Source organism: Notolepis coatsorum (genome assembly GCF_963971535.1).
Source record: "Notolepis coatsorum genome assembly, chromosome: 4".
NCBI classification, from domain to species: domain Eukaryota; kingdom Metazoa; phylum Chordata; class Actinopteri; order Aulopiformes; family Paralepididae; genus Notolepis; species Notolepis coatsorum.
The window spans coordinates 181,503,084-181,518,317 of NC_140168.1; the positions used below are offsets into that span (position 1 = coordinate 181,503,084).

Below are 15,234 nucleotides of genomic sequence, written 5' to 3' on the forward strand. Positions count from 1 at the left end.
AGCAGAGTCAAACAGCCTATCACTATAATCACATAAAGGCTTATATATCCGTGAAAACGGGTCTGATTATCCTAATACTGATAACATAGATTCCTTACCTGAGATCAGATGGTATCCAAATGGCTTATTCCAATTCCTGATAGCCATTCGAAAAAATCGCTCATTTGATTGATCCATCGTGTATACAGTAGAACACATAATCCCCGCGGTTCTTCAGGCTCCGGAGTGAAGCCGGTCGATGCCGGCTGCGTGAGTGAGACGTAAAATGTGGAGTCAGGATTTCTTTTTCCCATTTTCATTGAGTTCAATCCAAAAGGGTGATTTACCATCTGGGAGACGATAGGGGGCGCTTTTTCACATCTGAGCGCCGGGGGTGCCTGGATCTCCAACGATAGACTCGCTTGATGCAATATGATTTCAGATCGCTAATAAAAAAATAAATTAAAAAAAAACGAATATTCTCGTGAGTGGGCATTCAACCCGCGGGGGGTAAACACGATAATACGAAATACACTTACCGTCTTCTCCAGAGTCACACGAGAGGATAGATACCAGTTTCCTCTCTGTGCGTTCAGTAGAAAGCTATCCGGCTGCAAGCTAGCCTAGCTTAGTACAAAGGAATGGAAGCAGATACGGACCACTAGCCTAGATTAAAACTTCGGAAGAGGTGTTTTTGTCCAACAGCTAGACTAGCTGGTCCATATCCGCTTCCATTCGTTTGTGCTAAGCTAGGCTAGGCTAGCTTGCAGCCGGATAGCTTTCCACTTATCTTCTCGTCTGGTAAGCACATTTCTTATAATGTTGCCATGCTCCTTTTAACCCTTCCCTCGCCACACAGGCATTTAGATGCCACCTAATTTCACCATGCACTCATATGGGCACCTTTTCTCTGAATATCTCTATATAACTATCTAAAATAGTCAAAGCAAATAAACTATTAACTTAACATATCCGAAAAGGAGTAGGAAGAAGTATAAACTTATTTCTCTACTTAACTTCTCTACTACTCAGTGATTGTGAATATACATCTTTCTAAGTCACAATACATGATATATACATACATACACTTGCACACGTCTACACTTAAATGCACTATTCTTTATACATCTAAATATATGTACCCACAATAATAAAGTAAATAGATAAATACTCAGCTCTATCGCTCTTTTCTTTCTCTCTCTCAGGATGCTGGAGCAGGTGGTGTCTCGTCCCACTGGGAGGGTCGGGTCTTGCAGGGTTCCATCATGGCGGCAGTTCTGCCAGACCCGGCGGCGGTCCGGATTGACCCAGTGACCCTGGCAGCTCTGCGGGACACAGGCTGGTACACCGTCAACCTCAGCCGGGCCCAGAGCCTGGTCTGGGGGGAGGGTGAGGACACTTATAGAGACTTAAGCCTATCAGAGCCTGGTCTGGGGGGGGGGGGGGGGGGGGGGGCTTATAGAGACTTAAGCCTATCAGAGCCTGGTCTGGGGGGAGGGGGAGGACTCTTATAGAGACATAAGCCTATCAGAGCCTGGTCTGGGGGAGGGGGATCCTGGTCTGGGAGGAGGGTGAGGACGCTTATAGAGACTTAAGCCTATCAGAGCCTGGTCTCTGGAGAGCGTGAGGACGCTTATAGAGACTTAAGCCTATCAGAGCCTGGTCTCTGGAGAGCGTGAGGACGCTTATATAGATTTAAGCCTATTGGAGCCTAAGAGTGCCTGCTGATTGCTGACAATTGATTGATGAAATTAAATTACAAATTATTATTTGTGTTTATGTGTATGTATGTATGGTGACACTGTAGATTGTAGAGCTTGCACATATGTAGCCAAAAAGGGTGTGTGTGTGTGTGTGTGTGTGTGTGTGTGTGTGTGTGTGTGTGTGTGGAGGTAGTGTCTTGAATAGGGAAAAACACTTTTATTGATACATTAATTTGTTTTCATAGGTGAAGGAGCCATGTTTGGCTCCCAGTCAACCTGTCAGGACAATTCTTCCTCCTTCTTCTGCTCTGGCAGGTACCGTTTCCAGTTCTATAATCCACTATAGTACCGTTTCCAGTTCTATAATCCACTATAGTACCGTTTCCAGTTCTATAATCCACTATAGTACCGTTTCCAGTTCCATAATCCACTATAGTACCGTTTCCAGTTCTATAATCCACTATAGTACTGTTTCCAGTTCCATAATCCACTATACTATAGTACTGTTTCCAATTTCATAATCCACCATAGTACTGTTTCCAGTTCTATATAATCCACTATAGTACTGTTTCCAGTTCCATAATCCACCATAGTACTGTTTCCAGTTCCATAATCCACTATAGTACCGTTTCCAGTTCCATAATCCACCATAGTGCTGTTTCCAGTTCCATAATCCACCATAGTACCGTTTCCAGTTCCATAATCCACTATAGTACCGTTTCCAGTTCCATAATCCACGTTAGTACTGTTTCCAGTTCTATATAATCCATTATAGTACTGTTTCCAGTTCTATATAATCCACTATAGTACTGTTTCCAGTTCCATAATCCACTATAGTACTGTTTCCAGTTCCATAATCCACCATAGTGCTGTTTCCAGTTCCATAATCCACTATAGTACCATTTTCAGTTCCATAATCCACCATAGTACTGTTTCCAGTTCTATATAATCCACCATAGTACTGTTTCCAGTTCTATATAATCTACTATAGTACTGTTTCCAGTTCCATAATCCACCATAGTGCTGTTTCCAGTTCTATATAATCTACTATAGTACTGTTTCCAGTTCCATAATCCACCATAGTGCTGTTTCCAGTTCCATAATCCACCATAGTGCTGTTTCCAGTTCTATATAATCTACTATAGTACTGTTTCCAGTTCTATATAATCCACCATAGTACTGTTTCCAGTTCTATATAATCTACTATAGTACTGTTTCCAGTTCCATAATCCACCATAGTGCTGTTTCCAGTTCCATAATCCACTATAGTACCGTTTCCAGTTCCATAATCCACGTTAGTACTGTTTCCAGTTCTATATAATCCACTATAGTCCTGTTTCCAGTACTATAATCCACTATAGTACCGTTTCCAGTTCCATAATCCACGTTAGTACTGTTTCCAGTTCTATATAATCCACTATAGTACTGTTTCCAGTTCTATATAATCCACTATAGTGCTGTTTCCAGTTCCATAATCCACTATAGTACCGTTTCCAGTTCCATAATCCACCATAGTGCTGTTTCCAGTTCCATAATCCACTATAGTACCGTTTCCAGTTCCATAATCCACCATAGTACTGTTTCCAATTCTATATAATCCACCATAGTACTGTTTCCAGTTCTATATAATCCACTATAGTACTGTTTCCAGTTCCATAATCCACCATAGTGCTGTTTCCAGTTCCATAATCCACTATAGTACCGTTTCCAGTTCCATAATCCACGTTAGTACTGTTTCCAGTTCTATATAATCCACTATAGTACTGTTTCCAGTACTATAATCCACTATAGTACTGAATCCTTGTGTTAATTACAGCTCAATGTAATGATATGGTAGCAGTCCCTATAAGACAAGGTATTGCTTATGTTTTCATCAACATAATTTTATGGAGCTGTAAAGCCATTGTTTTTTAGTTTTTTGTTGAAGTGCCCCTTTAAGGTTAGGTTCATGAACAACTTTTTAGGGTCAACGTTATGACAAATCTGGAGCACAACGGTGCACAGTGGTTATTACTGCTGCCTCACAGCAAGAAAGTCCGGGGTTCAAGATGGCCACTCAAAACCCATCTTCTCTTGCTCTTCCAACTTCCTCCCAACTTCCTCCTCCTGCTTCAGCTTCCTCCCACACTGTAAAAGACTGAATGCATGCTGGGTACTTAACCCTGCGAGCGCTGGACTGTGGCTGCCCACCGCTCCTAGATAGTTAGGGTGGGTTTACATTTACATTAACATTTAGTCATTTAGCTGATGCTTTTATCCAAAGCTACTTACAAGTTTTGTACGACATGTCAGTAGGAAGGGTATAGGCTACAACTCTTTCAGCTGAGTAACAATGTTCATCAAAAGACATATTAGTATAGTAGGTAGTAGTAGTATAGACAAGGAAGATTAATTAGTGGAAGAGTGCATGATAGTAGAAGACAGTAAGAAGTTTAGGTGTTTTATTCTTTATTTTCTAAAAAAAAAATCAGATATTGATTTTTTTAGTCAACGGCAAAAGGTTGGTTGTGTTTTGCTGTTCTAACTGGTGGGAAGTTCGTTCCACCATTGTGGAGCGAGGACAGAGAATAGGATTGAAGGCAGAGGACACATTCTTGGGATCTGTAAATGTACATGTAAGTAAAGAGTTCCCTTCTCATTCTCTTCCCCCAGTGGACTAGGGTGTCATTACCTTCACCTCCACAAGGGGGAGTGCCAGACTGACCAATACCTGGAAGGATGCCGTATCTACAAACCTCTTACGAACAGAGTGAGTCTTTACGCCATGTTTTGGGAGAGGAGGAGAGGTAATGGGCGAGGGGAGGAGATTAGGTAAGGGGAGAGGAGAGGTAAGGGGAGAGGAGGAGAGGTAAGGGGCGATGAGAGGAGATGAGGTAAGGGGAGGAGAGAGGAGGGGAAGTAACGGGCAAGGAGAGGAGATACATCAGGCACAATTCATGAACACAACAACACACACAGAGACACACACACACAGAGCTACTAGTGCTGGTGAAGTTGTGGAACAGAGTTATCTTCAGCCACATTATTAGTTACGTACAACCGGTCAAGTTATATATCATACTGGTCATCGCGTCTCGCTCCTGCCATTATGAGATAACTCTTATCTCCTAGCACCTACTGTGCTCATGAACAAACAATTTGCACCCATGCACCTGACCAGGCCACGCCCCAGCGTCCTCCTATAAGACGCCGGACATGGTCACACTCTACCTTCCTCTTTTTTGTTTCCAACATGGACGCTGCAGTGCACTCCATGAACTAGTTGTTATGAAATGCAGAGAGAAATTACACAATGTTGGGTTTTCGCCGGAGATTCACCAGCCCCTGGAATCTTTTCGGCACATCCTAACAGCGCACCGGGCCTGTCCTGGGGTTTCCTCGTCTCGTGACAGCGGATCGAGGGACGTCGCGTGGCGGCTAGCTGTCAGGCTAGGTCGCGCACAGGTAGGGCCTGCGCTGCCAGGCATTAATGCTAGCATTTGTGATACTGCTTGTTGTCCCGTGAGACAGCCGAGTTGTGTATTGGTGCGAGGGGCAGGATATCTGGGTAAACATGGTCGTCATGACTCTGAGTTGGATGTTTTCCCAACTATCCTAGTGCGCACGGCTAATGCTAATGCTACAATGCTGGGTCTCCGTTCTTGTTCCCCGCCGAGGGCTGTCTTTACTAAAAGGTCTTCCCTCCTCTTAACCATTCATGCTGACGGTCAATCGGTGTCTAATGTTTTGACAGGGGCTTGTTTACCATTTTCATGGGTGGATGGGCTTAGGCCTAGGGCTGGTGTGCTTTTTGTGAATCTATGAATTGTGTGCGGGAGGGATGGGTACCGAATTCGGTACTTTTGAGGTACCGAACCGAAACACGTCGGTACTACCGAGTATCGAATCAAGTGAGGAAAAAAAAAAAAAAATAAAAAAAAAAAATTTTTTCTTTTTTTTTTTTTTACTTTTTTTTTTTTTTTACTTTTTTCTTTTCATGTCAACGTTCACACGCACAATATATGCTTACCTAGGATTTGACTTGATTCAACAACAAAGCAGTCGGAGCAATGACAAGCCGAAAACTGTCGAAATTGTAGTTATTTGAAGTTTGGATTTTTTTTTATGACTGAGGTAGGTAAATAAAATTTCTTGAGACTAAAGTACCGAAAAAAGGTACCGTTGGGTACCGGTATCGATTCACAGGTACCGGTACCGGTATCGGTTCAAATGTGAAAGGTACCTGTAACTGAGGGGTACAATTCCCTGACTGTATTGATAAGTATGGTATCATTAAACCACTACCGCTTTATGTACTTTAACTACTGGCCATACAGTACACGATATCTAAATATGATGAACACTTTCCACAATGAAATCGGTTCCAGTCAAAGGTAATAATCAAATATTTAATGGAGCAAAAGGTACATAGAATATTTATCTTACATTTATCATTTGAATGCACTTGTAAGGCAAATGAGTACTCGTAGGCAAATCAACACTGAATGTCCAATCTCTGGTTACGCAGGAAGCAAGTATACAACCTGGCTCTTAGGGAATTATATCTATGGTACACTTAATGATATAGCGGGATATTCTGGAGGGGGTCCTCCCGGTTGTAAGCCGGTAGGGGGGGTAGGAGAGCCGTCGGTAGTAGACCGTCTGGTCAACGATATCTATGGAGACTTCAAGTACAGAAGACAGTGCAATAGACTCTTGATCCGTAGATGAATACACCTTGGTTCTCTTGTAGGCTGTAGCTCCACAATGAAGAAGAAGCTAGGCGACCTCAGTCTCTCTGAGCGCCGACTCAACTTGACTCCTCTCGGGGGTAAATCCAACACTCACAGGCGTCGGCGATTATCCGCTCCACAAATCACAGTACCAAAGCAAATATATATTCCAGCCGCATAGGGCTCAGCAGTCGTCGGGTAGGTAATCCAATGTACATGTCCCTCGGTCCTCGCCTAGATCTCCTCGGATGAAAGCGCCATGTGGTCGGCCCAACCTGGATAAGACTCTAGATAACACGAGGAAGCGTTGGAGATGCTGGTCACTTTAGAACTCTAACCGCACGATGCACCATACACGATAGACTATTATTACTTGATAGAAATACGTCGCACTCGACGGTACAGTGCCAAACTCTGACAATTCAGTTATTAATTCGCACAAGGTCTCAATGCTATTCTAAGGCCAAACAGGCCATACTTCACCGCACGTCGTATCGTGGGTGAGGCTTCACGTTCTGTTACTAAGTTGGGAAGAAGGGTAAGGGACTTCTACATTTACTTGCGCCATATTTATATGCACGGTGAACAAATAGTGCCACTCTCATTTCGGTAGCCGTATCCCTGAGCGGAGCCGGGGCTAGTACGGACATGTCTCGTCGGTACCTTTGAACTTGACGCCAGGGGCTGGTCCCCTGGCGCCTGGTCCTTTGTCCAATAAGAGAATGAACTATTATGGGCTATAGTAGGCTAAAGGGATATTCCGTGCATATGTACAAGGAATATACAAGGGATATCAAACGACATACAAATACTATTCAATATATATCCATAAATAAATATATATATTCGGTTTAATCTGATCCTTCGTAACAGCCGCCCCCTAATTAGTCCCACCTAATTAGCTAAGCAGAGACAGATTAACCGCACTGTCCACTACTCAATGTCCGCTGTGAGGGTCAGTCAGTTCACAAAGTCATGGGGTCATGGTCGTCATCGATAGTATCGGGGAGCCTTGGCAGTTCTATTAGCCTCGCCACGGGTCGGGTGTAGGTCCGCCCTTGGACGAGCACTTCAGCTGCTCGGACCTTTCCATCGGCACCGGTGATCACTTTGCTTACGCGGCCAGCCGGCCACATAGCTCGGGGTAGTGACTGGTCGATAATCATGACGACTGTTCCTTCTGTCAAATTGTCTCTCTCTTTCACCCATTTCTGGCGGGTCTGTAGAGACGGTAGATAGTGGAGTAGGAAGCTGTTCCAAAACTTGTCAGCCAATACTTGACTGTACCTCCACATTCTTCGGCCGTTCGCTTCTTCAGGCCTGTACATTGTCTGGGGTAGCGCGGGGTCCAGCCGCCCCATCAAGAGTGTGTTGGGGGTGACTGGGTCGACATCTGCTACATCACTTGAGACGTAACCGAGGGGCTTTGAGTTCAATACTCCCTCGATCTCCGTGAGGACTGTCATTAAGACTTCTTCCGCCACGGTCTGGGCCCCAAGCACGGCGTACAGGGCTGTCTTTATAGAACGTACTTCTCGTTCCCAAGTTCCACCGAAGTGAGGTGCGTTCGGGGGATTAAACTGGAAGTCAATCTGGGATGGAGCGAGGTGGGTCTTAAGTTCTGGGCCCATAGCTTGGAAGCTCTCTCTCAGCTCTCTTTCTCCGCCTTTGAAGTTTGTCCCGTGATCAGACAATAATGTAGACGGTTTTCCTTTCCGTGATGTGAATCTTCGGAAGGCCATAAGGAATGAGTCTGTGCTCATGGTTGGAAGGAGTTCGATATGTATCGCTCTGGTGGTCATGCATTTGAATACAATACCCCACCGCTTCTCGGTTCCTCTTCCTTTCTTTATATACAGCGGGCCGAAACAGTCCATACCGGTGGAGTGAAAAGGCTTGTCGCCGAGTCGGAGGCGACAGGGAGGTAGGTCAGCCATCCGGGGTATACTGGGCTGGGCTCGCCACTTACGACAGTCTAGACAGGTTCGCTGGAAGCGCCGCACTGCTTCTCTCCCTTGCAGTATCCAATAACGACGTCTGATCTCCGCGAAGACTCTCTCTGCCCCTGCGTGGTGCACATCCTCGTCGTATTTCTTTATGATCAGCTCTGTGACCTTGTGTCGGCTGTTCAAGACTATCGGGTACTTGACGTCATCCGGTAAGTCTGGGGCTCTCCGCAGACGACCACCCACTCTGATGAGACTATGGGCGTCGCTCTCGGGGGCTAGGTGGAGCAGTCTGCTGTCTGATGGGACGGGCTTTGCTCCCTGTAGACAGTCTAGCTCATCGGGGAACGAGTCTCTCTGGGCTCGTTGTAGTAGAAGAAGTTCTGCTTCTTCGTAGTCAGCTGCTGAAATGTCAGTCGTGGGCTGAACCTCTGGGTGGTGCCACAGAAATGTCTTTAGCTGCGCACTCTGTAGGGTGAGGCAATCGTCTATGTCGGGGTCTGTGGAGACGAGTGTGTTCAATCCACAGAACATAGGTTTCTTGTTTTCGGCCTCCTCTTTACTCGCCTCCCGTGGGGTGGGTGTAGGCCACTCTTCTTCGGGGAGCTTGAGAAACTCTGGTCCGTCACTGTAGAGGTTGTGACGGGTGAGGTCATCCAGGGACATTCCCCGGGTGATGACGTCAGCTGGGTTGTGTTTGGTGTCCACATACCTCCAGCTCGCTACTTCTGTTAACTCTTGAATCTCGGTGACTCTGACTCCCACGAAGACCTTGTATCTGCACGAATCAGACCGGATCCATGTGAGTACTGTCGTGGAGTCTGACCACAAGATTGTTCTTTGCACCGGGATGGTGAGTTCACGTTGGATTAACGTGGCGAGCTGCGCTCCTGCTAGGGCTGCGCAGAGCTCTAGACGCGGGATAGATTGTTGCTTTCGTGGGGCTATTCTTGAGCGAGCCAGGATGAAAGCAGTATGTATTTCTCCTCCCTCCTCTCGGGCACGCAAGTAGGTCACCGAACCGTAGGCTACTTCGGAGGCGTCGCTGAATACGTGCAGGTCCATCTTGCATGTCTCTGGCCTCACTGTGGGTGGGAAGTAGCTGCGGCGTATGTTAACACCTGGGAGTGAGCGGAGTTCCGTCTCCCACTCTCTCCATGTGGATGCAAGGTGTTCGGGTATGGGATCGTCCCAGCCCTGGTCCTTGTCCCATAGCGCTCTTACAATCATCTTTGCCCTGGTGGTGTAAGGTAGAATACATCCCAATGGGTCATATTGTCTGGCGAGTGTTCTGTATACACTCCGTCTGGTGGTCGGTATTGCCGTCGACCTTCCCTGCTCCTTGGTCAGGGGTTTGTGTCTATAATGGAGCGAGTCTGTTTTGAAGCGCCAGACTAGTCCTAGTGTCATTTCTTGGGCTTCTCCTGGGATGGTCGCCATCCAGGTCTCGCTGCTCGCTGCCTTGTCCTCGGGGGAGAGGCTGCGCAATACTTGCGGGTCGCTGCTGGCCCACTGCCTGAGATCAAAGCCGCCTTTGATCAGGGAGGCGCGGAGCTTGAGTAGAAGAGCCTCGGCTTCTTCTGGCGTCGAGACGCTTTGTAAACAGTTGTCCACGTAGAAACTATTTGTCACACTTTGTCGGACCTCTTCATCTGCTGCTGGGTCCTCTGCGACGTGTTTTTGTAGTGCAAACGTAGCACAGCATGGGCTGCATGTGGTTCCGAAAGGGAGGACTTCCCATTGATAGATGGCTGGGTGCTCATCTCCGATCCTCTCTCTCCATAGGAACCGCAGCAGGGGCTTGTCCTCCTCCACTAGTCTCACCTGCAGGAACATCCCTTTGATGTCGCCGCTGATAGCCACCTTGTCCTGGCGGAAGCGTAGTAGCACGCCTAGTAGAGAGGGGCCGAGTGTTGGGCCGGGCAAGAGCTCTTTATTCAGATTTTGTGATCCGATCTGGTAGCTGCAGTTAAACACAATACGATCCTTGCCGTTGTGGTGGACCTTGTGGTGCGGCACGTACCATGATTCGGTCGTCTGATCGGCCTCTTTAATGTCAATTTTCTTTGTGTCCCGCTGTGATTAGCTTGTTAATCTCAGCGCGGTACACAGTGTCTTGAGCGGGGTCTTTGGCTAGGCGCCGCTCTGTGTTCAATAGATACCGCTCCGTCGCTTCTTTTGTGGCGTGAAAGGTGGGCATTCCCTCTCGCCTCAGGAGTGGAGTTGCGTATCTCATCACTCCGTTGACTGTGACTCTCTTTGTCCCTTGCTCGAGGAGGGCTATAGCGTAAATATCTTCCTTAGAACGAATGTCTTTCTTTTCGTTCTTAAAGGGCATTGTCTCTAGTGTCCATAGCCTCTCGACATGCTGCAGGAGAGTGGTGTCTTCTTCTGTCACTCTGGAGTGGAGGCAGCTAGTGGCTGCTGTTCGGTTAAGAGACTTGGCGAGGGGGCCTTGTAATGTCCATCCTAGGCGGGTCTCGACTGCTGCAGGACAACCTCTGGGTCCTGTATGGACCCGGTCTATCGGGACTATGAGGTCTGCATGGTCGGAGCCTATCAGCAGGGTCGGGGTGGCACCGTCTATGAGCGGGATAGGTAGTTGACGCAGGTGCACATATTTATCCATCAGCTTGGCGATGGGGTAGGTGTACTGCGATAGTCCTATTTCTTGGCTGGTGAAAGCATTAGTAATCCTATACCGTCTCTCTGGCTGCCCGCTTGCTGCGATAGTGAAGGAGACATTCTCGCCCTTTATCGTCTTTAGATCTCTTCTTATTGTCCGAATCGTCATCTGGTTTTCGCTCCCCCGCAGCCCCAGCTGGGCCGCAGCGGACGCGAGGAGAAGGGTCTTCTCTGACCCGTCATCAAGGACGGCGTAAGTGTCCATGACCTTATCTTGGTAACTCAGTGTTACGCGGACCACCTTTAAGAGCACCTGGGCGCCCCCGCTGCTAGCGGGGTCAATGTACATAACACTTGCCTTTGTGCTGCTGGATGGTGCAGGCTTTCTTCTGTTACTGTCGTGTAGGACATCTAGGTGGGCTCCGTCACACCGACTACACCTCTTCTTTAGGCGGCACTCGGCTGCCATGTGACTGCGCGCACATCGGTAACAGCGCCTGTTGGACTTTATCCAGTGACTCACTTCTTCAGCGGTCATCTTCTTGAACAGGTCACATTGTGACAACCAGTGTTCTTTTTCGCAGTACGGGCACACCATCTTCCACTTCTCTTTCATCGAGGGGGTACTGTGGTTCTTGCTGCTCGGTACTGATTCTGATTGGTGCATGACAGTCACCAATCTTCGGCCATCGTTTGCTCTCCTAGGTCCCTCTCTGGAGCTTGGTGTGCTCCGCACGAACGTATCCAACCGTAGGCTGCTGACTTCTCTCGCCAGGAAGTCGGCTAGGTCTAGGAGGGATGGCTCGGGACCGTTAGGATCACGGTGGTCTCTTTGCCGCCTGAAGCGCTCCTGTCGGGCGGGCGGCAGCTTCTCTAAAATCCTCTCGACATTCGAGTTTGCGTATAGTTCGTGCATACCCTTTTCTCGTTGCGCCCCCAGCATCCCTACCAGGGATTGTACTTTGATAGACAGGTTGTCTAGTGAGCGATTGTCTGTTGCTGGGGGTAGGCGGTCAATATGCCTTATCTCTTGTATTACGTAGTCCCATATACGTCCATATCTTTGGTCTAGTGCTGCTAGAGCCGCGGTGTATGGGGTCGTAGAGGTGGCATAAGCTAGCGCTATGTTGTGCGCTCTGGGCACTTTCAGGTGCTTCAATAGGATAGCATACTTGTGGCGTTCATCAGCTACATCCACCATCATTGTCTCTAAGCACATCCGTAGCTCCGTGTACTGTGCTCGGTTCTCATGGGTGAAGTCTGGAAACGTCGGTGTGCCAATGTATGACGCCGTGGATGGCTGGCACATCGGTGAGCGTTGGAAGAGAGGCCTCCTAGGCGAGTCTCCTCTTACGCCTCTCGGTGGGCTGGTACCGGCAGGGTACCATGGCCCGCTGGTCCAGGTGCTATTCCTCGGGACTGGTCGTGCGTCATGCTCACCCGTGAATAGAGTCGGGGGTCTGTAGCGCAGAGCCGCGGGGGTATAGCCTGGGCTGTACTGGACCTCCTGGTCCTGTGGAGTACTGTGCTGCTGTCGGGCTTGACTCTCCTCCTCTCCCTCTTCTTCCTCTGTCATGTCATCTAGATCCTGTAGTCGTCTATTTAGCCTCTCCGCGGTGTACGCCGTTCCTTCCTTGTAGCTGGGTCTCACTGGGACCGGTCGGGGAAGGGGTTCGGAGGGGGGTATAGGCTCTCTCTGGTGGTCGAGTTCAGGGTCGCTTGATCGGTTAGGGGAGGGTGCCCTTGACCCGTGTCTTGACGAGGCCCTGGAACCCCTTGTGGAGGGAGGGGGTGTTGCCCTGGCGATCAGCTGTTCCATTAGCTGCGCTTGTAGTCTGTCGCGCTCGGCTTCGCGCTTGGTGAGATCTGCTTCTCTTTGGGCACCGGCAGCGGCACGCTGGGTGTCGGCCCGGTCTCTTGCCATATTCTCTTCCGTCTGAAGGCGTCTCATCTCCAGACGTATGCGCTCTTCGTCGCTCCGTTGCTGCGCTTGAATGCGTTCTCTTTCCATGGAAGAATGTTCGCGCTCACTAAGCGTCTGTGCTTGGAGCCGATCGCGCTCTGTGGAGGCTGCTAGGCTGGCGAGGAACGCCTGTGCCAGCATCTTGTCCGCCTCGCTGGGGGAAGACGCTGGTTGAGGTGATCCGCTCCTGGCAGTACTCGTTGGGGATGCGTTCTCCTGCGGGGAGTCCTGGAGCTCTATCTCCTCGGCGCTCTCCTCATCTTGTTCCGTGCAGAGTTCCATCTCTGGAGGGTTGTCTTCCTCCCGGAGCTCTCCGGGGACTACTTCTTCGGTCTTGGCGGGGGGTAAAGTCGTGTCAGTTCCCTCCTGGTCCCCACCGTGAGCTTGGTCAGTTACATTAGAACCCACTAGGGCCTCTGTGGTCGGGGTATCCTGGTTGATAGGGTCGGACATAATTTTACTTTCTACTTTTACCGCGTTTACCGTTTGTAGAAGGCTAGGTAGTATACTGGCAGCGTAATCCTCTAAGTACTGAGGTGGCTGCCGTCTATGCTGCGGGCGTTCTACTTTAGGAGGACCGTTTCGTGGAGTGTTCATCATAGGCCATTTCAATATTAATACCACTATATTAATATTACACTAATTACCCTCCGGCTCGAAGGACCAATTGTAACTGAGGGGTACAATTCCCTGACTGTATTGATAAGTATGGTATCATTAAACCACTACCGCTTTATGTACTTTAACTACTGGCCATACAGTACACGATATCTAAATATGATGAACACTTTCCACAATGAAATCGGTTCCAGTCAAAGGTAATAATCAAATATTTAATGGAGCAAAAGGTACATAGAATATTTATCTTACATTTATCATTTGAATGCACTTGTAAGGCAAATGAGTACTCGTAGGCAAATCAACACTGAATGTCCAATCTCTGGTTACGCAGGAAGCAAGTATACAACCTGGCTCTTAGGGAATTATATCTATGGTACACTTAATGATATAGCGGGATATTCTGGAGGGGGTCCTCCCGGTTGTAAGCCGGTAGGGGGGGTAGGAGAGCCGTCGGTAGTAGACCGTCTGGTCAACGATATCTATGGAGACTTCAAGTACAGAAGACAGTGCAATAGACTCTTGATCCGTAGATGAATACACCTTGGTTCTCTTGTAGGCTGTAGCTCCACAATGAAGAAGAAGCTAGGCGACCTCAGTCTCTCTGAGCGCCGACTCAACTTGACTCCTCTCGGGGGTAAATCCAACACTCACAGGCGTCGGCGATTATCCGCTCCACAAATCACAGTACCAAAGCAAATATATATTCCAGCCGCATAGGGCTCAGCAGTCGTCGGGTAGGTAATCCAATGTACATGTCCCTCGGTCCTCGCCTAGATCTCCTCGGATGAAAGCGCCATGTGGTCGGCCCAACCTGGATAAGACTCTAGATAACACGAGGAAGCGTTGGAGATGCTGGTCACTTTAGAACTCTAACCGCACGATGCACCATACACGATAGACTATTATTACTTGATAGAAATACGTCGCACTCGACGGTACAGTGCCAAACTCTGACAATTCAGTTATTAATTCGCACGAGGTCTCAATGCTATTCTAAGGCCAAACAGGCCATACTTCACCGCACGTCGTATCGTGGGTGAGGCTTCACGTTCTGTTACTAAGTTGGGAAGAAGGGTAAGGGACTTCTACATTTACTTGCGCCATATTTATATGCACGGTGAACAAATAGTGCCACTCTCATTTCGGTAGCCGTATCCCTGAGCGGAGCCGGGGCTAGTACGGACATGTCTCGTCGGTACCTTTGAACTTGACGCCAGGGGCTGGTCCCCTGGCGCCTGGTCCTTTGTCCAATAAGAGAATGAACTATTATGGGCTATAGTAGGCTAAAGGGATATTCCGTGCATATGTACAAGGAATATACAAGGGATATCAAACGACATACAAATACTATTCAATATATATCCATAAATAAATATATATATTCGGTTTAATCTGATCCTTCGTAACAGTACCCATCCCAGCGGGACTGGTGTTTTTCTCTGGTCTGCATCCCCTTAACATTTGTGTGTATGGGCTAGCCCATTCTGCAGTGTGTTAGTGGAGTTTTCGTTCATTTATTCATTTACCCCTTCATGGGTGCACACCACAGTGGAGGTTGCTGCATTCCTACTAGTGAGGCAGTGCTTCACTAGTAGTAGTCTTTTGTCTGCAGCCACCACTGGTGCTCCGTGCTTGTGAAGCAGGTGGCATCAGTCCTTTGCCTCTGACATGGTGGAACGGTGTCC

At 48.1% G+C, this 15,234-nt stretch overlaps 1 protein-coding gene across 1 annotated transcript in view; it reads left to right on the plus strand.

Moving 5' to 3' along the window:
• Positions 1-15,234, plus strand: part of cirop (ciliated left-right organizer metallopeptidase) — a gene marked incomplete at both ends in the record, with an annotated part of 47,227 nt that overhangs the window by 17,096 nt on the left and 14,897 nt on the right. Inside the window, 3 exons of the mRNA XM_084312176.1 lie at positions 1,185-1,368; positions 1,928-1,997; positions 4,335-4,431. Of these exons, the coding sequence (XP_084168302.1) occupies positions 1,185-1,368; positions 1,928-1,997; positions 4,335-4,431 (351 nt within the window). The remainder of the gene's footprint in view (positions 1-1,184; positions 1,369-1,927; positions 1,998-4,334; positions 4,432-15,234) is intronic.